This window comes from Peromyscus eremicus, chromosome 14 (assembly GCF_949786415.1).
Source record: "Peromyscus eremicus chromosome 14, PerEre_H2_v1, whole genome shotgun sequence".
NCBI lineage: Eukaryota > Metazoa > Chordata > Mammalia > Rodentia > Cricetidae > Peromyscus > Peromyscus eremicus.
The window spans coordinates 37,432,535-37,456,216 of NC_081430.1; the positions used below are offsets into that span (position 1 = coordinate 37,432,535).

Genomic DNA, 23,682 nt, shown 5'->3' on the forward strand with positions numbered 1-23,682 from the left:
CCAGCATTCAGACCAGAGCACAACGCCCGGAGTTTTGTTGTTTGTTTTGTTTTTTTCTGAGCTTGGGACCCAGAAAGAGGCATTCAGTTGCTTTCCATGGTCCCGGTGCCCCAGGCTGGGCTTAGGTCTGGGACAGCCACTTGGATTTTTGTGTACTTGCTCTGTCTCTACTTCAGTGGCAGCTGAGGGTCATCTCAGGATACCTGATGAGATGTGGTGCCTGTAGGCTGTTTCGTCCAGGTGCCCGGGTCTGACGCTGACCCTGGCCCACTGTGGTCACCGCTCCCTTCTTGTTTCATGCGCCACAAACAGAAACACAACCGATGAAGCCAGTTGGTGTAAGGTCATAGGTCCAGCCTGTGAAAGACTGGACAAGACTGGAGAGAAATTAGACCATGTCTCAATGTAATTAAAAAGGGTTGTGTTAGAAATTGACCAGAGTAACCCCATGTGACGGTTCTTAGAATGGCACCTGGTATACCACAGAGATCACAAGGTTTCAAAACAAAGCAGCAGTGCCTTTTGGGTGATGGCTTCCTGATAGGTTTTGAATTATCTTTTTCTCACATGTGTCTAGTATAGTGTGCATACTCTGAGGCCAGCACAAATGGAGGTGCAGAACCAGTCTGTCAGTGGGGCTCAGTGAGTCCCTCTGGGGATTGGAAAGGGAGGTGAGGAGTGAGGGGGACATTGACACCGATTCCCCACGCCTGTGGGGGTGGGTATGTGTTTGGCTCCTCTCACTGGGTTCTTTTTTTTTTTTTTTTTTTTTGATTTATTTATTTATTATGTATACAGTGTTCTGCCTCCATGTACGGCTGCACACCAGGAGAGGGCACCAGATCTCATTACAGATGGCTGTGAGCCATCATGTGGTTGCTGGAAATTGAACTCAGGACCTCTGGAAGAGCAGCCAGTGTTCTTAACCCATGAGCCATCTCTCCAGCCCCCTCTCATAGAGTTCTTGTCCTCTACCTCTCACATCATCAAACTCACACCCAGATGCTAGATAAAACTTGTGATCATTATCTCATCACTCAAGAATCCACAGTGAATCTAAGTGACAAAATTCTAAGTTTTTCATCTAGGTGCACAAACCTTTGTCTTGTCAAGTTTGTATGTTTCTTTATTCATTTTTTTTTTTTTTAACGATGAAAGGTCTTATTTTATGAAGACAACAGGAAATAAGGCAGGGTGAATATATCTCCTATCAAAAAATGCTGGGGACCAGGAGTGTTTTAGGCTTGTTTGGATTAAGGAATTTTACACGGATATAATGAAGCATCTTGGGGATGGTCCCATGTCTAAAGACAGAATTCATTTATGTCTCATATACATTTTACACTCGTAGCCGGAAGGTAATTTTATACAATAACTTTAGTGCTCTTGCGTTTCGAATGCAGCCCGTCATGAGGTCAGGTGTGGAAGTTTCCCTCTGTGACGTCATGCGAGCATTCAGGAAGTTTCAGATCTTGGGGCATTTCTGATTTCAGATTTCTGATTTCAGAACTGTGAGTCAGACAGGCTCGGCGCATGTCTGGTAACTGCCTCAGTCCCAGCCACGCAGCTCCAGCAGAAGCACCTCCTCTACCCTTTAGAAGTTGATGGAGGACAACTCTGGGCTAGGGGTTCGGTCAGTTGTTGAGAGCTTGCCTGCCTACCATGTGCAGAGCCCTAAGTTTAGTCCCCAGTCCCCCAAACAAACAACAAAACACCCGGCAAGAACCAATCTGGGAGTGGCCAAAGCACTGTTTATGGAAGCTGTCTTGATCAAAGCCTTGGGAGCCTGGTAGACCCACCTGGAGCTGGCCCCAGGCTTCCCTGCTGGGCAGATTTGGAAAAATCACAGGAACTCTCAGAGCCCTGATTAGTGACATGACATGTACCTACACGTCTCCCATAATTGTGTGGATTCAGAGGAACACGAGTGCTCAGCTCAAAGCCGGGTACCCAGCCAGGGAGCACCTAGCCAACGGTCGCCAGGGTTACTTCTGAATGCGGTTCGCTTCTCATCATCTTGGACTTGGTACAGTTATAGGGACAGAGGCCAGGAAAACAGTCCCCCCTCCTACGCGTCCTCTAGGGGAGACCCAGCCAGCGGGTAGGAAGTGTACCTTCCTTGGCGGGCGCCATGGGCTGACTGACAGCTTGCTCGGTGGATTTCAGGTGCTCGTCCTGGCTGTGAAGCAGCTCTTCCCAGATTTCGAATTCATGTGGCTGGTGGATGAAGCCAAGAAGAACCTGCCTCTCGAATTGGACTTCCTAAATGAGGGAAAGAATGCGGAAAAAGTGGCCCACATGCTCAAGCACTTTGACTTCCTAAAGGTAGGAGGGCAGGGCTGTAGGGAGTGAGTCCTGCCCTGGGTGTCCCCACTTAGAAGGTGTGAGTTGGGACATCTCTTTGCCAAAGCTTCTTACTTAAGATGAGTGATTGGTAATTGGACCCATATTAATGCCCTTGAAGGCAATTTCCAAGAGAATGAACCCTGTTTATGATTGTTGACCTGTCAGTCAAGTGAACGGAGCTGTTCGTTGCCTAGAGTGAACTGAGCACCCCTGTGGGACTGTGTGCTGTGGCCTCTGCCTCCAGAGAACATGGTAACGGTGACAGTAACACTACTGCGCTCAGATCCAAAGATGCTTATTACATTTGCTCATGTCATACCCAGTTCTGTTACAACAGCGTCCCTAGCCATCACTACGGTGTGCAAAACTCTGCAACAGAGACCTCAGGACTCACGAGAGAAACAGACACGGAGCACAACACTCCAAAACCTCAACGACACAGAAAAAGAAGCATAAGGCTGCGGGGCCTCCCATGTGTGTCCCCTTGCATGTCCCGTATTTCGTATTCGTCTTCCTGTTTTTATCGTTTTTCTTGATCTCTTGCTGTGGCAGGCACTGTAGGTTGGCCCCTGCTCTGGAAACTTTCTACTTAGAGTAAGCAGACCCATGTGTTGACTGTCTTACAAAGTGTCTTGCACACAACGGACACGTTTCTTCGTTTTGGTGGCTTCCCATGAGGAAGTGCTTAATCTATCCAGGACAAAGAGCTCAGAGGGACTCCAAAAAGTGCTGACTGTAGAGAGGAGACAGCAGGGTTCAGGGAGCATTTTCATGTGCTGGTTTAGTTCTGGTGTACTGACGGTGCTGACATCCTGATGGTGGCCTCTTCCAGCCCATGCCCATACACAGCTGTGTCTTGGGAAGAGTTCCACTTGTAGCCCAGGCTCTCTGACTCTGTGTCTGCTGCTCACCTCAGAGTTTCTGCCACCTTTTACCTGGCAGATGTGCCCCTCGGTGCCAGAGTGCTGAGCCAGACAACCCAGCAATCTCCTCCAGTGTTTCCATGGAAACAGCAGAATCATCCCCTGGCTGGAGCCAGCTAGCAACTGCCAGACCAAGACATGTAATAATAATAATAACAACACAGATTTTTGAAACAAGGATGCCAAATTGATAAATAATTAACATACTGATCTGACCCACGGCTGCCAGAACTCACATACCATTCCTAAGACAATGGAGGAACGAAGGCTCCTGAGTAATTAATTTTGCCTAAGCACATCATAAGCAGGAAGCAAATTTCTACGCTGCAAACCCAGCTCAGCTTTTAAAACTGTAGATAGATTGCTCTTGCACGCTGGCACCCCATCACAACATCTGTGCGTAATTAAGCCTCAGCAAAGAGTTTGCCTCTCATGTGCGAGACCTTTCTAGTGCTTAAGGGGGGGGGGGGCTTAATAACCTCGACCCTTCACAGTAAATCTTTGGGCTTTAGTCCATCACTGAATAAATAGAGAGGAGGCCTGAAGACGGTGAAGGGCAGCCAGACTGAACAGTATGGGTCTGAGAATGCATGGACCAGGGCTGTGCCAGGCAATCAGGCTTGTGATGAACCTGGGGGATAGTTGGGGACAGGCAGGAAGGGAAAAGCTGTCTAAGCATAGGTTTGGAACTGGAAGAGATAAGAGCATGCCTATGGGTAGAGTGGGCACAAGAGTGGGTTGCATCGGGCAGGGTCATGGCAGAGTTTCTTGCATGAGGTCAGGAGCCTGAGGGATATGTGTGCTTTTGGAGAAATGTCGTAGATTATTAGACTCTCAGATGAGCAACACGTATCGTAACAGCAGACCTTTTAATGTGTTAGATATTCGTAAAAGTGTTGCACATGTATTTACTCTTTAATCCTTAACAGCCCCATGGTGTCGTCTTAAACCCCATGTCATCAGTGGGGAAGCAGAGTCCCCAGCGATCAAGTCATTGGCCTAGGGTTACACAGTGAACCAGCAAGGGGCAGAAGCAGGGTTAGGGTGGGCACAGCCATGGCTTCAAGCCTGCACGTCAAACTGCCTTTGTAGTAGTTCTTGGAAAAATTTCTGAATCACAGAGACACGTAAGTTTGCATGAGTGTATTGCATTGACTCAGCCCTGAGATGGATCAGGACCCTCCTGAGTCACTGTGTAGCCATCACAGGACAGCCAGTGTTTGACTAGCAGCTCAGCAGCTGGTCTTTCCATGTTAATGGTAAGTGAGGTGAAGCGGCTCCCTCTATAACCATCAACATCTCTTACTGGGTGTGCACTTGGATGCAGAGAGACTGTGCCTGTGTCCATAGTCAATACAGCAAGTAGGAGGCTGAGCTGTGTTCTGCCTGGCCAGGCTCTGACTGCAGAAGGAATGTACCCCAAGGGTCTGGACGAGCCACAGCACATGGACAAAGCAGAAGTACAAGGCCAGGCCCCACCATGAGGTCAAGGCTACCCAAGGTCTTGGAACTTTTTATGGACTGCTTCTTGAGGTTGGGATGGTCTTGACGTGGGAGCAGGGAGAACCCTCAGGTGGGCCTCTGTGGAGCTGTCCTGTATGACACAGACCATAGGCCAGGGTCCCATAGCCAGTGGTGGCCCTCCTGGGGCCAGTGAGCACCTGGCGAGATGCCTCCCAGAGCTTGCTTTCTTTATTGCTGCCTGCCTGTGTTTGTCTCTCGGTTTTCCCTTCCTGGATGGAGGAAGTAGATGGGCAGGGGTAAGACGTAGCCATCTGGGGACTTGAGGGCTAAGTCATGCAGTTTGCTGTTCGGTGGTTTTTGTGGCCATTTCCCTGTGATAATCTTTTCTATTTTCCAACCCCGAGGAGCTGAGGAAAAGGGCATGTGATTATCAGACTGGAATGGTCAGTCACGTTGTAGGGAATGAAGGTCTGGGGGGAGGCCTTAGCTTATCTCTGCCCCTGCTGCCTTGGGCTCTCACACCAACCTTGATGCTCTCCTGCCTGTCCTCCAAATGGCCCAGTCGGTCCTGCTGGAGCTCTAGCCTAATGTTTACAGAGCCCCAGGGCCTACTGCCGGGCTCAGGTTTCCAGATCAATGGAAGAACTTAACTCCCAAGTAATGGACCTTTCCTCAGGAGACCAGGAACAACTGTAACATGCACTGGTCTTGAGTTGACAAGTGTGTCTAGACCCCACATTCAAAACAACAGAAGAGGTACAGATTTCTTGATCTGTCTCGATTTCCAAATGGCGAAAACCTAGCTTAGGCTCGTCACAAGGGCTTCACTTGTGGGTAGCTCTGCCCCTTGCAGGGCCCCTCACCAGTGAAGGGAACAGGGGTGGGGGTGGGTGGGGTGGGGGCACCAGGAGCTAAGAGAATGATCGATGTTACAGCTGTCTCAGAAGAACTAGGGGCAGAATGTAGCTGGACTCAAGGGCTGTCTAGATGGGTCTTGGGTGTGGGTGAGGGAGGATTCAGTCCCCAAAACACTTGAAATAGTCACCCTTGGTTTTTCTCCTTAAGAAGAAATAGTTTGCCAACATTTTGGAGAAATAGCATGCTGAAAGCATCATGGCTTTGGTGGTCCTGATTGTGTCACCTGCTTATGTGGTATCCTACAGCCCGTGGCGCCCTCTGACCCCTGCTGTTCCTGAGGCAACCCGCTTTCTTTTGCTTTTAGGTGCTTTTAGAGTCACAGAGGGTAGGAATGTGTCAATTAATTTATAATTTGTTTGCAAATTAAAAAAAAAAAAAGCCCAATCCAGCGGTTTTTTTTTTTCCCCCCTGAGACAGGGTTTCTCTGTGTAGCTTTGGTGCCTGTCCTGGATCTCACTTTGTAGACCAGGCTGGCCTCGAACTCACAGATCCACCTGTCTCTGCCTCCCAAATGCTGGGATTAAAGGCATGTGCCACCACCGCCTGGCTTAGTTGTTGTTGTTGTTTGTTTTTAATGGTTGTCCTTCGAGCTGGAGGGATGGCTCGGCAGTGAAGAGCATGCCCTGTTCTTCCAGAGGACCCAGGTTTGGTTCCCAGCACCCACATCAAGTGGCTCACAACTGCTTGTAACACTAGCTCCAGGGGATGTGATGCCTCTGGCCTCCCTGGGCACTTGCACTCATGGGCACATGTACCCCCTACCCCCGTCCCCATACACATAATTAAAAACAAGTCACAAAATGTTTATTGTCTTTATAAAGCAGAAAGAAGTACCTCAGTACCTGCTGAGGATGCTTAGTAGTTAGAAAGTGTCAGGGCTGGTACCTGTGATTCTCTGAAGTTTGTTTTTAAACTCCTGTGTTTTCAAGGTGGCAGTTACTGTTTCCAGAATCACTTTCACTTTCAGGGTGGGAGAAAGAGAAGAATACCACAAATGCCCTTTTATGAAGAGAAAATAACCCTTCCCTGGATCCTCTAATAAACTGCCACTTATATTTGATTGGCACGAGCAGCATCACAGGACCACCTACTATGGGGCAGGCAGGGAAAGGGTTTAAGTTTCCCCCGTGTGGGGAAGAGGAAGATGGGTAATAGACAATGGGTTAAGATCCAGCATTTTCTGCCATAGGAGGCTGGTAGGAAACCGGCAGAAAACAAGATTTATCCTTGGTCTATTGCCTCAACGTATCCATCTCCCAGGTGCTAACACCGTAGCAGAGTTAGGGCCCTGCGAGGGTCTGATGGAGGGAGAGGCAGAAGGAAACAGCTTTTAACACTAGTGTTAGCTACATGTGCAACACTGACCATGGTACCGGATGGAAACAACCTAAGGAAGGAAAGATTTGTTCCGGCTTCCGTCTTCAGAGGGTTTCACTTCATGGTGGTCAAGTCGTTGTGGAGCTTGTGGCTGAGAAGGGTATAGTGGAGGCTCTTTCCATCACAGGGGACCAGAAAACAGAACTTCCAGATCCAGGGCCTGAGCTCCTATACCAAAGGCCTGCCTCTACTGAGGCCCTTCTTCCACCAGCCAGGACTCACCTCCTAAAAGTTCCCAGACCTCCCAAAAGAGTGCCCCCCCCCCCCCCCAGCTGGGGACCAGGCCTTCAAAGCATGATGAGCCTGTGGTGGACATTTCCAATTGAAGTCTTAACAATAGCAGCTTCCTACCATATCTATTATAGTGTCTGGCATGCAGTATGGCGGAGTGGGGTTGGGGGTGGGAGGTGAGTGGTAATGGAAGGGGGATAGGGGAGTAGCATTGGGGGGGATCATGAAGCTGCCCCCACCTTCATGAAGGACTCGTGAGGGAGTTCTGCTGTAACGGCCATCTGGCTGAAGCAGTATGCCTAGTCCTCACCCAGGCTTTCCTTTCTGGCAGTGGCTCCAACCTAAAAGCAGTATGTGGCAGTGTCTGGCTCCCGGCACTTGACTAGCGGCCGACCCTGACCACAACCCCCTCCTCTGATGTGACTCACCTTTTCCTTCTCCAGGTCCCCCAGATCTACTGGGAGCTGTCCACCAAGAGGGTGCTCCTGATGGAATTCGTGGAGGGAGGGCAGGTCAACGACAAGGCCTACATGGAGAAGAACCAGATAGACGTGAATGAGGTGAGGTGGGGCTGGTGTTGGGGGTACGGGGACAACGTGTGGTTGGGGCTGCCTGGGTAGGCCTGGGTCTCTGAGGCCCTAAGAGCCTGGCCCACGGCCATCCTTCAGGGAGGGTCCTCCTAGGCTTCTCCATCTGGTCCTGGGTCTATAGAGGCAACAGGGACAAGCAAGCCTCTGAGCACGAGGTTGCTGTGGCCATCTTTTCTCAGAGCAGCCAAGTCTATACAGCTGAGCCGCGGTACCCAGTCAGGGGGTCAGTCTCTTAGTCTCTTTGGTGCCTGTTTATCAACTCCCATCCTGCCCTCCTGGGCCACCACTGCAGGACTCAAGGTGTGGAACAAAGGACTGTGGCAGTCACCTGGATCAGTTTCACAGAGCAAGAGAGAAGATGAAGCTGTGTCTTTACCTCCTGTTCCCCTGGTATCAGGAAAACTGACTAGTGGACCAGGGTCTGTACCCAACCTTCTGCTTCCTGGTCACCCCTGGGCCCCCTAGAAAAGATGAAGTTGTTGGTGCAGTCCCCTGCATGTGCGGGGTCTGGGTATTTAGGGTGCCCAGGCTAGAGCCAGACATCATCAGCTAAATCCTCAGTGGGGATTACAACCAGGATTAGAACCCAGGTCCTTTCTCCTCCACCTTCTCCATCTCCCTCCCATGTGGGTCCACAGTAGAACTTACAGCCACTTGGATGATGGCTACATTAGTAACTGTGGCAGGAAATTGGCAGCACACCGGAAACCTGCATGTTCCCCTTGCCTTCAGCCTCTAGGGTAGGTGTAGGGGTGGCGCCCGGGTGTTTCACAGAGTCAGGCTACAGTGGGGTGCTGGGCCCTGCTGGGTGACCACCTCTAGAATCTCCCTACAAGGAAGCAGAGCCTCTGCCTGCTAATCAGGAGATCCAGCACCTCTGCCCTGTGTTGTCACTGGCATCTCCTTCCAGAGACGGACTTCCAGTCCAGGGGCTCACCCCTGTCCATTCATTTCTCTGGATCCAGCAAGCTAAGGTTGTGATGGCATCTTATCAGAGGTGGCTCTGATTTTCCAAGATGAGTATATGTGCTCTGATGGCATGGCTTGCTTGTGACCGAACCAGCTGGAGATTAGTGGACGCTGGGCAGGGTGGACCCTCTGAACCCTTTGTTCCTGCCTCCACCATTCCTGTGTGTGTGGGAAAAGCCACGATCCAGACAGACAAACCTTAGTGAACACCCAGATCTTTCAAGAATGAAACAAGCCAGACTCAACCTCTCTGGTCCTCAGTTTTCTTAGTGGAGGTGATGGACCAGCTGACCCCTAACAAAGGATCCTTTCTATTTGAATATTTTGTAGCCTAGTGACTCTGTGGCTTAGTGAGCACTGACTCAGGATGGTTCAGGGACCCTCTATTTCAGAACCATTAGGGGAGTTTGTATAGCTGTGCAGATTCCTGGGAACCACCCCAGGGTGCACATGAGGATCTGGGGTGGGAAAGGGTTGCAGAGTCTCCAAGTGAGTCCACAGAAGACCTCACCCCAGGATAAAGCCCTCAAGCTATCAATGCTCACTCGCCATGTGTACCTGCAGCACAGGTGGCCCTACCTAGGAGCCTGCCTGGGTTCCGCTGTTTATGTCCCTGAGCCTGGCAGTATATACATCCAGGGATCATAGTTGCCAGTAACTTTAAGAGCTGGTGGCAGCAATTATCATTGATCTCATTAAAAGCAAAGGTTGTGTGGGAGCCTTCTTCAGGTAGATGGGGCTGCTTCTTCTAGCCACAGAAGGACTATCGATTGCAAGGCCTTTATCGAAGGTTAATTGGATTTCAGTTGAGTGTGGGTTGAAGACCCTGCCGGGGCTGAGGCCTGGCTTAATTGGCATGAAATTAGTCAAGAGAAAGGTGACTGAGTTGGTGCCACAGGGCAGCAGGGACAGATGCAGGAGTCCTGGTGGGCAGACATCACCTGTTTATGAAGACTGACTGGATCCAGGGGCTCTGGGGAGAGATGCCAGCCAGGTACTTCCTTAGGGAGAGAGCCAGTTGGAAGAGGGCCAGAGTTACATGGTCTTGGATTCAGCCCTGGTCCTCAGGATCCCCAGGAGGAGGAAGAGGAGGAGGACTATAGAGTTTGTCCCCTCACTCACCAGGGAGTAAACTTCTGTTAGAGTGGGGATGGATTTAGGACTTAGCTGAAACCTTAAAAACTTTCTAACTAATCTTTTCTTTTAGGACCCTTAGCACCTATTTCCAGAGATGGCAGGTACTAAGCCTCCTTGGAGCTGAGATCACAGGCACAGAGCGCCTGTAGCTGGCTCAAGGCTCCTTAGCCTTTGTTCTGTCGCCGGCTGTCCTCAGGCCATGCCCCTGATGTCTCACGTTGGCTGCTGTGGTTACCCATCTGCTCTTCTTGTGATGGGGGTGTTGCCTTTTCTTTCCTTTGAAGTCAGAGTCACCTTTCAGCATGTTTCTTTTGAGTACCTATTATTCTGCCCATGTGTGCTAGAGTGGAAATGTGGACAGAGCCAAGCGTGGGGCTTCCAAGAGACCTGGTGCTGGACAGGATGGGTACCTGGAATTGTCTGGTTCTGCCATCCATTGCTCCGGTGCCCTCGGGTGAAGTCCTTGAGATAGGAGTCTCAGTCCTTTGTGCTATGGGACAGATGCCATCATGCATGCGAGTTTTATAAGCAACAGGACCATGTAAAAACATTTTCTATAATTCATAATTGCTGAGGATATTATTACTCATGGAGGCATCTCTTCCTCTGTAGAGTCTTTGAGAACCTCTGTTCCCTTCTTGTCCCACTCTGTAGCCTGTGAGTGCATAGATTTTTGAGGTACTTGATTGGCATGCTGTGCCTTAGATCAGAAAAGCCAGGCTGAAGTTTCTACCTTGGCCTTGATTACCTTTCTTCCTGTCACTGCCCTGTGTGGACAGAATGGAACCTTCCCAGTTTTGCTCTGTGTTGTACCAGCCTCACAGCCCTTCTGGCTGGCTGGTATCTGAGGACGCTGGAGATCCAGTTCCTGAATCATTAGAAGGAAAACCATTTCCGGTCTCTAACCCCCATCACTCCTGGATGCTCATGGATGGTGGGTGGTCCTGGGTAGTTCCCGAGGATTTGATTTCTCACAGCAGAGGGGTTGGTTGGGCCAAAGGAATTTTCTGGAGCCACTGTTTTTGGAGTCTAGTGCTGGCTCTAGACTGTCATTTGTCAGCTAGCTGTTGTGCTGTGGGGTTGCTGTTAGGAACCCTGGTTCCCCTGTGTGCAGTAGACTGTGGGTGACCAAAGGACCCTTTGACAGCTGAAGCAGAGCTCTGAGCCTACTGCATATGCCCAGTGCACAATGACAGTGAAGCCCCAGCTCTCTGGTTTTCTTGACAAGACAATGTTTGTTAAGGGCAGGGGAAATAGGGAGGGGCGAATCCTTTTCCTGGTCTTTTACAATGACCCAAGCAAGGTGGAAGGGTATGCAGTCTGTGTGTGGGGTGAGTTGTCACCCTAGGAATGAGACTCCAGATGCCAGCAGCGGTTCCTTCCTCACATGTGTTCTGGTGGCAGTGACCCCTGGATTTCACTTTCTGGACTTGGGACGACTTGCGGGCACCTCTGATAGAGAGATGAAGTCTTTCTTACCTCACATGCTCATGTCTGGCTCTCAGGTGAAGTCTGGTCAGGCCCAATTAAAGAAGCGGTATTGACTTTCTTTTTATGATAAAATACTTCCTGTTGTTAGACGAATAACTTGAGGAAGAGTTTGAGTTTATTTTGGCTCATGGTTTCAAAAGGTTGCATCCATCATGGCCGGGAAGGCATGGTGGTTGGAGTGACTCTGTGGAGGGGGCCATGGCACAGTGGGTCTTTATATAGTCAGAGATCAAAAAGTAGAGGTCTCAGGCGGAGCCAGGGCAGCTATCACCTGAAATAATCTACTTTCACCAGCCAGACTCTGTAGACGAAATTCTCAACAGTCTTAGTAAGTAAGAAACACAGAGCCAAACACAGGGGTAATAGCCGAAGAGATCAGAGAATTAGCAAAGAGCCACGAATACCTTATCTCACCATCTCCCCACCGTAGCTTCCCCTGAGAGAGCTTCTTCCTGTCTGACTTGTGTTTTTATTGCTTTCCTGTTCTGCCTTCTCTAAGCCCAGCCACATGACTTCCTTGTTCACTGCCTGTCTATACAGACCTCCAGGTCTCTATGGTTGGTACTGGGATTAAAGGCTCGTGTCACTACGCTTGACTGTGTCCTTGACCACACAGAGACTCTGCCTGCCATGTGATGGGATTAAGGGCGTGAGCTACCACTGCCTGACTGCTGTTTATGGCTATGTGACCTCTGATCTCCAGGCAAACTTTATTTATTAACATACAAATAAAATCACATTTCAGCACAATTAAAACATCACCACAAGATCCCACTTGCTAAAAACTCCACCACCTTCCAAATAGTGCCACCTCTGAAAGCATCCGCCCGTGGGGGCGTTTAAGACGTAAGTCCCAACAGGAGACTTTTTCCAAGTGCCCGCTGTCAGAGCCACTCTTCAGTTTCCTGGGACCCTGCCTCAGTTTCCTGTGGTGCTTTTGCTCCTGCCTGTCCTCGCTACCACTGTGTGAGGTTGAGTGACTCATGGCATCTGGTGTTCAGGGCCATCATCCCACACTTGCTCATCTAAGATCACTGTGTGCCAAGAATAAATTGACTTCAGCACTGGGCAGCACTGGGCAGCTGGAGCGGTCTACAGTTTCTGTATCTCAATGTTTGTTCCTGGTGACAGGGGGAGGGTGATGGTGACGTGCCCCAGGCAGCAGGCTGGGCTCTGTGGAGAATCTGGCAGGCTCTGGGGACAGATGTCACAACAGCAGCCTCTCCTTTCTCTCACAGACGTTGGCCTTGCTTTTGGAGACACCCCCACCCAGGAACATACATAGACTTTTCCTTGGGGGTAGGAATGAATTAATTCACACAATTATAGACCAATTAAACTACTTTCAGCCAATTCAGGCCTTGAGAAAAGTCCCAAAATAACTCCTTGATTTAAATATTATTTACTCAATTAATTCTTTACTCAGCCTTTTTATGGCGTCCTGTTTTTTTCCCTTCTTCCCTACTGTTAGAGAATAAAGGCGTTTGTAATTAGTGAGATCACATACAAGTGGCACATTCTTTCTTTCTTTCTTTCTTTTTTTTTTTTTTTTTGTTTTTTGAGACAGAGTTTCTCTGTGTAGCTTTGCATCTTTTTTGGAACTCACTCTGTAGCCCAGGCTGGCCTCGAACTCACAGAGTGCTAGGATTAAAGGCATGCGCCACCACCACCTGGTGAGTGGCACATTCTTTTCACACAGTACAATTCAGACTTCTCAGTGGCTTTTTAGTAAAGAGCACTGTCCTGGGGGAGTCACCCAGCCAGGATTTCTTCCCAAGGTCCTTTTCTTCAGACAGACAGTGTCTCAGAAGTCAGCCTTGGGGAAGCTCTCCCTGCAGTGGAGAGGCAGGTGGACTGACGATTGAGCACCTGTTCTCCGGAGTCAGGTCATCTGACAGATCAGCATCACTAACTTCTGAGCAAGTGATCAGGCTTCCTGTCTTTTTATCCCCAACCCCAGTCCCTTCTGCTGTTTCCTGCAAAGAATGGCTAAATATCTGGAGCACAGCCTGGCCCATCATGGACTACTCCAAAAATGTGCCCCTGCCCGTCATCATGTGGATACCATACTTCCTTGTAGGGCAGAGGCACCACTGAGGACGTGGTGGTCTGTCCCTCTGTAGACGATGTAGCTGAAGCAATATGGAAGTACTAAGAGAGGGGCTCAGGGATCTTGGCCTTGCTTCTGGGATGTACCAGCCTAGCAGAGGCCTGGGACTTCTCCAGGACCCTGAATACCTGTATTGATAGGAAGGGCTGGAAGCCCTGGGGAAAGACTGACTCCCAGAGAGGCTGTCAGCACAGTCCTATAAGATGCAAAGACAATTCACCCAAAACTAAGAAAACAGAGCCACAAGAGTGGCATGCGCTTCCCAAGTCATTCTTAGGTGTAGTTCAACCAGCACCGTGCCAGTTCCAACTCCCTTCCCCCGAGGATTTTTTAATCTAGGGAAATGTACTTTTCTTTGTTATCTACAATTATGAGCTCAGCCTGAAGTCCTGTATCAACCTGTAGCTCTTTCCCAGTTGAGACGCAAGTAGTTTCTGCCCAGTAGAAAAGATAATCCTGAAGGTTGATTTTTTTTCTTAAGACCCCATAGGACAATAAGTAGTTCACATTTCATCCAGGAATTCTCCTCTTTTCCTGTTTAAATGTTTGGAGTCAGTCCCAGCCTTCTTACAGTTGTTTGCAGAGCATGTCTACCATCATACCTGCTTCCTCACCGTTGACTTGAAAGCCTTGGACACTTCATTCTCTGTGTGTTTGTGAGCTGTGTTTATAATGCTGACAGTTACACTTCGTAGGAACGGGCATGCCTTTTCCTCCATGTCTAAAACAACGTACAGCGCTAAAAAAACCCCAAGCAATGACATTTGTGTGTCTAACTTTGAGTAATGGCTTTCTCCTCTGGGTAATGGCATTTGACTTTGAGTTGCGAGGTTGCCCTGTGAGGAGGTCGAACAGATGGCGTTAGTCCCACATAACTGCTAATGGAGATCGAGGACTGGGGCGGCTTATCTCTCGGGCCACCTGTGCCCAAAGCGGCAGCACCAAGATGGCTTTGGTGCTGAGCCGTTGGCGTCAGCCAACTGTTCCTTGTGCTTTGCCTTCTATACCCGTCAGCCCTAGTGACATCTGCTTGGACTGAGCATTCAGAGCAGCTCCCAAGTAAGAAGGTCTCCAAGTGGCAGCTGGCTGAGGGGTCTTGAAATGGGATGTGTGTGTGTGTGTGTGTGTGTGTGTGTGTGTGTGTGTGTGTGTGTTGTATGCGTGAGTGTGTGCATGTGCTCTCTCTGGTGGCTTCACTCATGTATATGGTAGTAGTCAGCAGCACCCCTACCTGCCCCATGAAAGATCAGCCCTCAGGGATGTGAGCACCCCCCACCCTGAGTCCCCATGCCCCTGGGGGCCATCCTTCATTGTAGAAATAAGGGGCCCAGAGCGATTAACAATATTTCAGAAAGCTTAAGGGAGATCATACATCTCTCTGTGACAGGTTTGCCCAGACTAAATGAAATGTCACTTCTCTACATTTCGACTGGAATCCCGTCAGCTCAGTCTGGCTGCGCTGCTTATCTTGGGCTGATCAGGAACCCTGATTGGACTTTATATGCGTCCTTGACAAATAAAAATGAATGATTACTTAATAAATGGAATTGGTTTGTCAGATATGGCCTTTTGAAGCGTGGCTCCCAGGAGCTCCAAGGAGCCTAACATAAAGGGTTCTTGGTGGCACAGGGATGGGGAACTGGCTGGCTCATCCAGGACCGGCTTTGGCTGAGGTCCATCTCCCTGGAAATAGAAGACAGTGGCCCTGGGACCCCTGCCATCTCAGCACGAGTCTGAGATTCGACCTGGGACAAAGTTCTATTCCTAATGAGAATGACCGAGTCCCAAGATGTGTTTCACCTGGGGCAGATTTCAGGAGTCAGAATGCTGGTGTGGTAGGGTGGTGCCTTTGGCATCTTCCTCTCTACAGGCCTGTTAGGAAGAACCAGTGACAACCACCACAGGGACGTCTACAAGAGGTCACTAGGTCCCGAGACCTGTAACATGCTCATTCACTTCCACAGTTACCCATGAGAATTATTATTACTGAAACTGGTAGTATAAGTAGCTGGTTCAGGGTCTCAAGGGAAAGGTATAGAAGTAGGTGTGAGCCATATAGGTGGGCATCGTTCAGCAGCTGGTGGTCATACCTGCTTTGAACAAACAGGACTCTGCTTTGACCAGTCTTAACCTCAATGCTCACAGTCCCTTGTCTGCAAAGTGGAGGTCATAATTGTTCCTACCTTTTGAGCATTACTAGTAAGGATGGCAGCGCATGTTCTAATGCGGGGGCTATTCTTTTATTCAAGTCTTTTGTAGCCCAGGCTAGCCCTGGACTTGCAGCCCTCCCATCTCAGGCTCCCAAGTGCTGAAACTATAGGTCTATGCCATCATTCATGACCGTTAGGTCAGTCTTGATCTTTTAACTTGGTGCTGGTTATAAATGGTTGGGTCTTGGGAGAGACTGATAGGGTTAAGATAAACATAGCATCCCGCTTCCCATGGAGAGAGCTCATTCAGGTTGAGTGCAGAGTCTTACTTTGCTTGTCTGGGGCTGGTCCAAGCAAGTGCATGCATAATAGAGCCAGTCCATAGCACATCAATTATACCTCAATAAAGCCATTTAACAAAACAGAGCCAGTCCCTGATGTCCTAGGAGTTTATGATAGTGAACCAGATGGTCATTTGTCAAATAATCACACGAATAATTGCTAGTGCTGTAACAGAAAGAGCCAGGTATCCTTTAGGAGAGTGTGGTGGGAGCACCCTTCCAGCCCTGGAGAGGAAGGGGCGCTGGGGAGATGGGAGGAGGGCTTTGTGGCCGCAGGAATGGTTTGCACAAAAGGCCTGAGGTGGGAAGACACTGGGATCATTGAAGGAGAGAAAGCTGATGTGGCCTGTGTGTGTGTGTGTGTGTGTGTGTGTGTGTGTGTGTGTGTGTGTGTGATGGAAGGTGAGAACAGGGAGGGAGGCAAGACCTTAGGTCCTTGAACTTGTTGCACAGGACTTAACGGTTGAGGAGGAATCTCAATCTTGGGGCCCCCTCTGCGTGAGCCCCAGCTCCTTCGTCTCCACTGTGTTCATCTGTTGACGACCACGAGGTTCACCCGAGGCTGGAAGGAATGCCAAGGACAGTCGGTGTCCTGCGGCGTCTACCTTCTGGGCGAGCCTCTCTTTGTCCCCTGGAGACCCATCGACAGATCGTCTGGGGGCCCCGGGTCTGCTTCTGTTCAGCAGCCGCTCCCTAGCTGGGAAGAGGCTTTTCGCTTTAATAAAAAAGGGAGTAGAGATAAGAAGGCTGCCTTGGCAGGGCGCGCAGAAATGACAGGATGATTTAAATGGCCTCTCCAGTGTCGTTTCTTCTGTACAGACATCATAAATCAGATTAGTATTGGGCTCTGGGGGATGGGGACAGGGGAGCAAGGGCCTGGACTCTGGGTCTGTCTAGGACTGGCCTGGCATCAGGGGCAGCTCCAGAGGAGGGTCACTGTGTCTGTCACCTGTTCCTGAACCAGCCCTGTTCTCTGAAGGAGTGGGTGGGATTGTTCCCACAACCCAGTGTCACCTTTGGGAAAGAGTGAATAGGGGCTAATAAGAGAGCAGGGTGGAGGGAGATGGGGAGGGGGGGAGCGTGGGCAGGGCAGGGTGGGAGGTGAAGACTGACAGCCATCAGGAAATGAAGAGGCAGCCATTCTCCTCCCTTACATTGCAGGAAATGACATTGGGAAACTCAGAGAACACTGGAGGCTAGGGCTGTCCCGGCACGTCTGAGTTCCAGGCGGTTCTCATGTGTGGCCGCATTTGAGCTGAGCCCCCCGTCTTAGACGTGAGAACTGCATTATCTCAAACTGCTCTGGCCCAGTGATTCCTGTCATCCCTTGAAAGTGGCTAGACTGGGTGATGAGAGAAGTCCCCGGAGCAAGTCCCGGCAGGGCAGAGCTCCCACGGGATCGCTTCCCTTTCAGATCTCCTGCCACCTGGGCAAGATGTACAGCGAGATGATCTTCGTCAACGGTTTCGTGCACTGTGACCCCCACCCAGGCAATGTGCTGGTGCGGAAGCATCCAGACACTGGCAAGGCTGAGATTGTCCTCTTGGACCATGGGCTTTACCAGGTAGGAGAAAACTCTGCTCCTTCGTGGGATTGGAGCCCCCGACGCCCTCCAGAAGCCCTGCAGGGGAGGGAGGGCGGGTAGCTGAGAAGGGCCCCCTCCCCCAGGAACCGCCATTTTTGTATAGCCCTAGCTCAAGAGTTTCCTGAATCTCAGCATCGGTGCAACCAAGGGAAGTTGCTCTGGCCTCTTTTACAGCTGTTGTGAGGAGCAGGTAGGAGGGATGTGCCAGTGTGGCTTTGTCCTCCCAGGGAACTTCAGGAGACAGGTGACTGCATATTTAGCCCGAGCGAGGAAAATGGGGTTGAGACTGTGGGAGCTGGAGGCCCTAGACTGCCTTCCTGAAATGAGGATAAACAGCTAGTATGAATGAGCCACAACCGTCAAAGTGGGACGTGCGCTATCAACCTGGGGCCCTGGCTTGACCTGGTTCCATGAGGCAGACGGTCCCGAGGAGACTCCATATTCACCTCAACCCCTTTCTCAGGCTTTGATACTACATCCCCAGTCTCAGCCTCCTCTAAAAGGCTTGGTAAAATGGGGTGCAGGTCAAATTAGGCCCGCCATTGTCACATGGAGCCCCCCAGTGACAGACGGCCCAGACATGACAGAAGTTCATTGGCTTGCTCACACGCTAGTCCTGGGTGTGGTGGATGGAGTCCACAGAGCTCTGGTCCCTAGGACTCACAGGAGGCGATAGCAGAGGAGAGAGGGCTAAGGAATGCATGGGAGAGCTTCCAGGGAGGTGGAGGTTTTGCTCCTCATCAGTCAGTGTTGAGGAAGAGGACTGTGCATGTCTTTGTGGGAGACCAGGGAAGCAGCCTGTTCCTAAAAAGGAGATGACAGTATAGACTTTGGAGGGCAGTTAGCGGTCTCTGCCAGTTAGGACCAAGGCTTACCAGTACTGGTTGAGTATCCCTAATCCAAAAATCTGCATTCCCACTGCTTGAAGCTTTTGAGCACTATGACACCACAAGTGGAAAATTCTATGCCGCGTAACTTTGTTTCATGCTGAAAATTGTTAAACACATTGTATAAAACTACCTTTAGGCCACGCATGTAAAGCATGTATGAAACAAATGAATTTCATGCTTAGATGTGTGATCCAGCCCCAAGATATTATGCATATGTAAATCTGAGAGAGAAAAACTGAAATCTAGATCGTTTCTCATCCCAGGAATTTCAGCTTCATGATATTCAAACTCTGTTAGCTTTGAACGTAGGCGTTAGGAGTGGCTGAGTGTTGGGGGACTATGGTCCCCCTCATCTCCCTGTGCAGTGGTCAGCACTAGTCCGGGGTTCGGGCCTTGGGCCGAGACAGACTGCTTCCTGACCGCGCTGCCCTGGTTCTAGGTGCTCACGGAGGAGTTCCGCCTGGACTACTGCCGTCTGTGGCAGTCCCTGATCTGGACCAACATGGAGAGGGTGAAGCAGTACAGCCAGCGCCTGGGGGCTGCAGAGCTTTACCCACTGTTTGCCTGTATGCTGACAGCCCGGTCCTGGGACTCGGTCAAAAGGGGCATTAGCCAAGCTCCAGCCACCGCCACTGAGGTAGGTGACCCTGTCCCAGATGCAAGGGTCAGGGCCTGTGGACCCCTTCCAACCCGGTGTCTAAGGTTCGTGATTGGTGGGCTGTGTGTCTCTGTAGGAAGGGCTGTATTGGAGCCACAGAGGGTGAGAAGTAGGGAGGAGAGTAGAAACTATGGTGCTGGGGTGAGGAGGGGAGGGGAAGGATAGCCTAGCGTGTCCCCTGGGACCTTATTAGCCTGGCATAGAGGTAAGGCTTGTGGACTTAAAATCCTAGACCTCAGTAGCTTAGTGAGATGCCAGGGTTCCCCCAGCACCTTCCAGGGCCATCTTACTCCTGCAGCTCTTGCCCGTCTCCCACCCACTGGGCACCGTTCCCTGGGCCCGCGTCCTCTCTGGCTTCCTCTCCATCCGCAAACAGCTCTGTCCGAGTGAACCAGCCCCTTTTCCTTACTTTTTGCTCCTTCATTCATGGACTTCGACTGTCTAGACAAGACGCGGACTTTTGGGAGCTCCCGCTCCCCGTATTCCTGTCCCCCTCTGTGCGCCTGCCCAGGCTCACGGGAGCTTATTGGCTCATTTCTTAGTGGTGAGCAGGCTCAGGCCCCACCGAGGCCTCTTCTCTCATGCTTCCGGAGAGCCTGGGCACTGCTTCTGGCACCTCCCCTCCCTGGGACCCATGACCTTGGATGTTCCCATCAGCCATTTGGGCCTCGGGGGTCCTTCCCTGCTGCAAGCTGCCTTGTTACCAGCGCCCCTAGCAAAGGCTGGATCCAGAGTCTCAAACAAGGTCTTCAAGAGTCTATCTCTCAGCAGTTATTGGCTCCATTTTCCTTCAAACGGGTGCCTTCCTCCAGCAGGCCTAGGGGCAGTGATGAGCACCATGCTATTCCAGGCTCTCCAGCCTTAAAAAGCACCCTAGAAGAGGGGAAATTTAGGGATGGTAGGAGCTCCGCTTCCGGTGCTACTGTCCTTTGCATGTAAAGCGCCTGCTCACAGTTCCCGGAGTTCATTCATTCAATAAACATTTGCTTTAGCTGGCCCCTGAGCGTGCTTCAAGGATCCCGCGATCAACAGACAGACAGGCCTTTTGTGTAATTTACACTTTGGTTGAGAGAGACAGACAGTCAACAACCGAACAAACAAGCAATGGGATAATTGCAGGTTACAGGGACCTTGGCGGAAACAAGGAAAGTGGTGTGAGGAAGGGGTTGGGGAGCCTGGCGCAGAGACCTGGGATAGTGGTTGACATTTGAGCCGAGGTGTGAAGGATGAGAAAGACACCAGCCTCGGGAGCGCCTGAAGGATGCACTCCCCGCACACTAAGGCCCAGGGTAAAAGCATTTCGTGTGGTCTGGAGGATGGCAGGGCACAGAGAACACCACACGGGGCCTTACGTACTGTGGGAAGAGGTATGGACTCGGCTCTCCAGAGGAAGGGAAGCCCTTGGCAGGCTCTGAGTAGGATGCTCAGGTCCGATGTTTTAAGTGGAGTGAGGTGCGATGAGCCAGTCACTTAGGAGGGAGATAAGTACTCAGAACCACCACTGGCTGAGAATGAACAAGATACCAGTAGCCCGGGGCTAGCAAGTAGCTCTTGGTTCCTGAAGAGCATGACCCGAAGGGTCAGATAAACAGTGGGGCCGCTTTAAAGAGGAGAGGGGGTGCTGGCTATTGGGCAGGCACCCACCGTCAGGACCCAGGCCATGGTAGAGCACAGGGGACAGGAGATAGGATGTGGTGCAAGACTGGGGTGGGACCTGGGTGTTCTATCTATGGACTATATAGGACTGGGCTTGGGTAGCTGGTAGGACTTCTTCCAGGCCTTGAGATTGGCACCCAGTAAAGCCTTCAAGAGTCCTTGGCCCTTTCTCAGTGTACCCTAGTGCTGTTTCCAGGGCTTGCCTGGGAGCCAGCCTAGGAACTCCCATCTGGATGGTTGGGCCACAGGGCTCCCATGCTTCTCTTTTCTTTGGTGGTGGTGGGGAGATGCTCCACAGGGTGCCAGGGTAGCTGTGCTAGAAGCTCCCACCCGGAGCTTCTTGGTGTCCTCTTGGTCACAGGCTACCCACATGCCTGGCACCATGACCTTCGCGTGCCACACCGTCCATTCTCATGTCTTCTTGCTACCGTCTAGGACTCAGAGATCCGAGATAACGCGGCCAGCTACCTGCCCGAGATCAGCCAGCTCCTTAACCACGTGCCTCGCCAGATGCTGCTCATCCTGAAGACCAATGATCTGCTCCGTAGCATTGAGACCACCCTGGGCACCCGATCCAGTGCTAGCTCCTTCCTCAACATGTCTCGGTGTTGCATCAGGGCCCTGGCCGAGTGAGTACGCTCCCGTCTTGTCTTGGCCACCCCCCACTTCCGGGAACTGTTCCATGGGCTCTGCTGAATGGTGATTCAGTCCTTAGGCCCTATCTCGGCTTCTCAAGCTCTAGATCTCCCTTCAGAGAATCATGGGGGCAAAATCAGCTGCAGTGAGTCAGCAGGTGTCTTGAGACAGTGTCTTTGGGTGGCCTAGAACTCATGTACTTTGCCAAATGATAGCATCTGGGATCTCATCCTCCCAGTCCAGCTTTCCAGATGATTCTTTCCCTCAGAGTTTGAAGTTCGTTTCTGAGCATCTCAGGTAGCCCCCAACATGACCCTGTCTCTAATTGGCACTGGGACTTGGCTCCGAGTACCAGCCCAGGCATTGAGACCATTGCTCTTTATCCTGGCGATGTGGCTGTGAGCTGGGAAGGTGTGGCTAGTAGGCTCTCTCAGGGTCACAGATCTTTCTAGATGCCTTAGCATTGATTGATGAGACATTGATGATAAGGAGAGCTGTGCTTCTTCAGGAAGGCTCCAGAGGAGCAAGCTTCCAGTGAATACACCAGAAAGGCTGTGGTCTGGCAGAATGTTCTCAGCCCAGAGAGGAAGCCTATCTTAATGGTCACATCCCAGCCTGTCCATCCTGGGGAGGGAATGGATCATTCTGGGCAACTAACAGATATGGCCACATAGACCATGCATTCACTAGCAAATATGAGATTGGGTTACAGCAAAATACTCTGACCCAGGAAGGGTAGAATGTGATTTATCTTTTCTCCAAGGGCAGAGGAAGACGAGTCTTAAAAAGTGAAAGGCCTCAGGTTTGGAGCTCAGTGGGGTCTGGGAGGCAGACAGCCATTTGGGGTAAGAGACTCTGAGAAGAGTTACTAACACCATAGACAGATAAATGGGTAGACAGCAGCATGGTGGGCCTCTAAGGTGAGTTCAGACCCATGTTTCAGAGGAAGAGGAGGGTTTCATACCATATGGTTGACCAGTAGTCCACGGCTGGGGCCTATCTAGGCTCTCCCTGATTATCAGATGGCTAGGGTTGGGAGGAATGCTACATTTCCTGGAAGGATGTGTGACCCTGAGGATGTGAAAAAAGAGAGACACATTTAGTTGAGGTAAACCCCTATGATGCAGGATGCACCCTCTGATGTCTTAGAATCTGATAACCTGTGTTTATAAACTTCCTTGGGGAAATGAGAATTATGGAGCCTGCTAATCTGGGATCCAGACACCTGGGGAATCTACTAGAGGGTGACAGGTTCACAGACAGGTTCCTGATAGGGACCTTGTAATTTCTGTAATATAGCAGCTTTGAGAAAGACCTCTGTGGCTTGATTAGCTCCCAGCCTAAAACCTAGCCGGAGGTCATTATCATAAATTCCAGTTTTCACCGTGTCTTGTGTTTGGTTTAGAGAGACTGAGCTGGATTGACATGTAAAGTGCTCAGCCTCCCAGAGTCACCTGACCCTTTGCAGAGGCTCTGACTGTACTTGAGTCAGGGTGAGATGGGACTCTGGGTTGGCATATATTTTCTGTACTTTTGGAAAAAGAAACCACGCAATGTTCTCCAGGGCGAGGGGATCGGAGCCTTGATGCCTCATGATTTTATTGCTTTGGACATCTTCTTTGGGACATTCGAGTCCCTCTGCTTCCCAGACTGGGCAGTTGTGTGGTCAGGTAACCAAGTGGTCCCCAGGGTCTGGGAGCTGGTGAGCCAGGCCACCTGCTGTCTTTTATTTTTCTCCATGGTGCTGAGCTGATGTTTTCTCACCTCTGTGTCTTCTCCTCGCCCTCCTCCTCTAGGCACAGGAAGAGAGATGCCTGTTCATTCTTCAGAAGGATCCAGATATCTTTCAGCGAGGCCTTTAGCCTCTGGCAGATCAACCTTCATGAACTTCTGCTTCGAGTGAAGGGCTTGAGGCTAGTCTGCTGGATCTCAACTCTCCTGGGCTGGCTGACTTGGGCTCCACACTGAGTGTGACTGTGGTCCCCTGCTCCTTCCTAGTGTCTTTCCACACCTCATTTGTTCTTTCATGCTCTGAGTACCCACTCACCCATGTCAGCCGAGGGTTGGCCTGTGGTCCCAGGATGGTCGTCCATGGCACCATCACACTCTGCCATTGGAGCCCCCCACTGTAGCCTTGACTTGGGGCCCTGGACTGTACCGGGGAGTGAGTTATCTTTCTCTAGGGAGGGGATAAAGCAACCTTCTTCCCA

The 23,682-nt window shown here is 50.8% G+C and overlaps 1 protein-coding gene and 1 long non-coding RNA gene across 2 annotated transcripts; one reads left to right on the forward strand and one right to left on the reverse strand.

The window, feature by feature from the left end:
• Positions 1-1,303: 1,303 nt before the first annotated feature.
• Positions 1,304-3,347, reverse strand: LOC131924178 (uncharacterized). Its single transcript, XR_009382811.1, has 2 exons — positions 3,258-3,347; positions 1,304-2,262 (listed from the first exon to the last, which is right to left on the reverse strand). It is a non-coding gene; the product is annotated as an uncharacterized LOC131924178 (long non-coding RNA).
• Positions 1,981-23,682, forward strand: Adck1 (aarF domain containing kinase 1). The gene is made up of 6 exons (XM_059279409.1): positions 1,981-2,325; positions 7,703-7,819; positions 17,462-17,611; positions 18,962-19,159; positions 21,272-21,465; positions 23,269-23,682. The coding sequence occupies exons 1-6, from the start codon at positions 1,996-1,998 to the stop codon at positions 23,438-23,440; spliced, it is 1,161 nt and encodes a 386-aa protein (XP_059135392.1). The 5' UTR covers positions 1,981-1,995; the 3' UTR covers positions 23,441-23,682.

Bases quoted from the DNA above. Each gene is read 5' to 3' on its own strand.
- Adck1 (XM_059279409.1), top strand. From the start codon at position 1,996: ATGCGGTTCGCTTCTCATCATCTTGGACTTGGTACAGTTATAGGGACA. The intron at 7,820-17,461 runs GTGAGGTGGGGC...CTTCCCTTTCAG, and splicing joins ACCAGATAGACGTGAATGAG to ATCTCCTGCCACCTGGGCAA. The intron at 19,160-21,271 runs GTAGGTGACCCT...GCTACCGTCTAG, and splicing joins CTCCAGCCACCGCCACTGAG to GACTCAGAGATCCGAGATAA.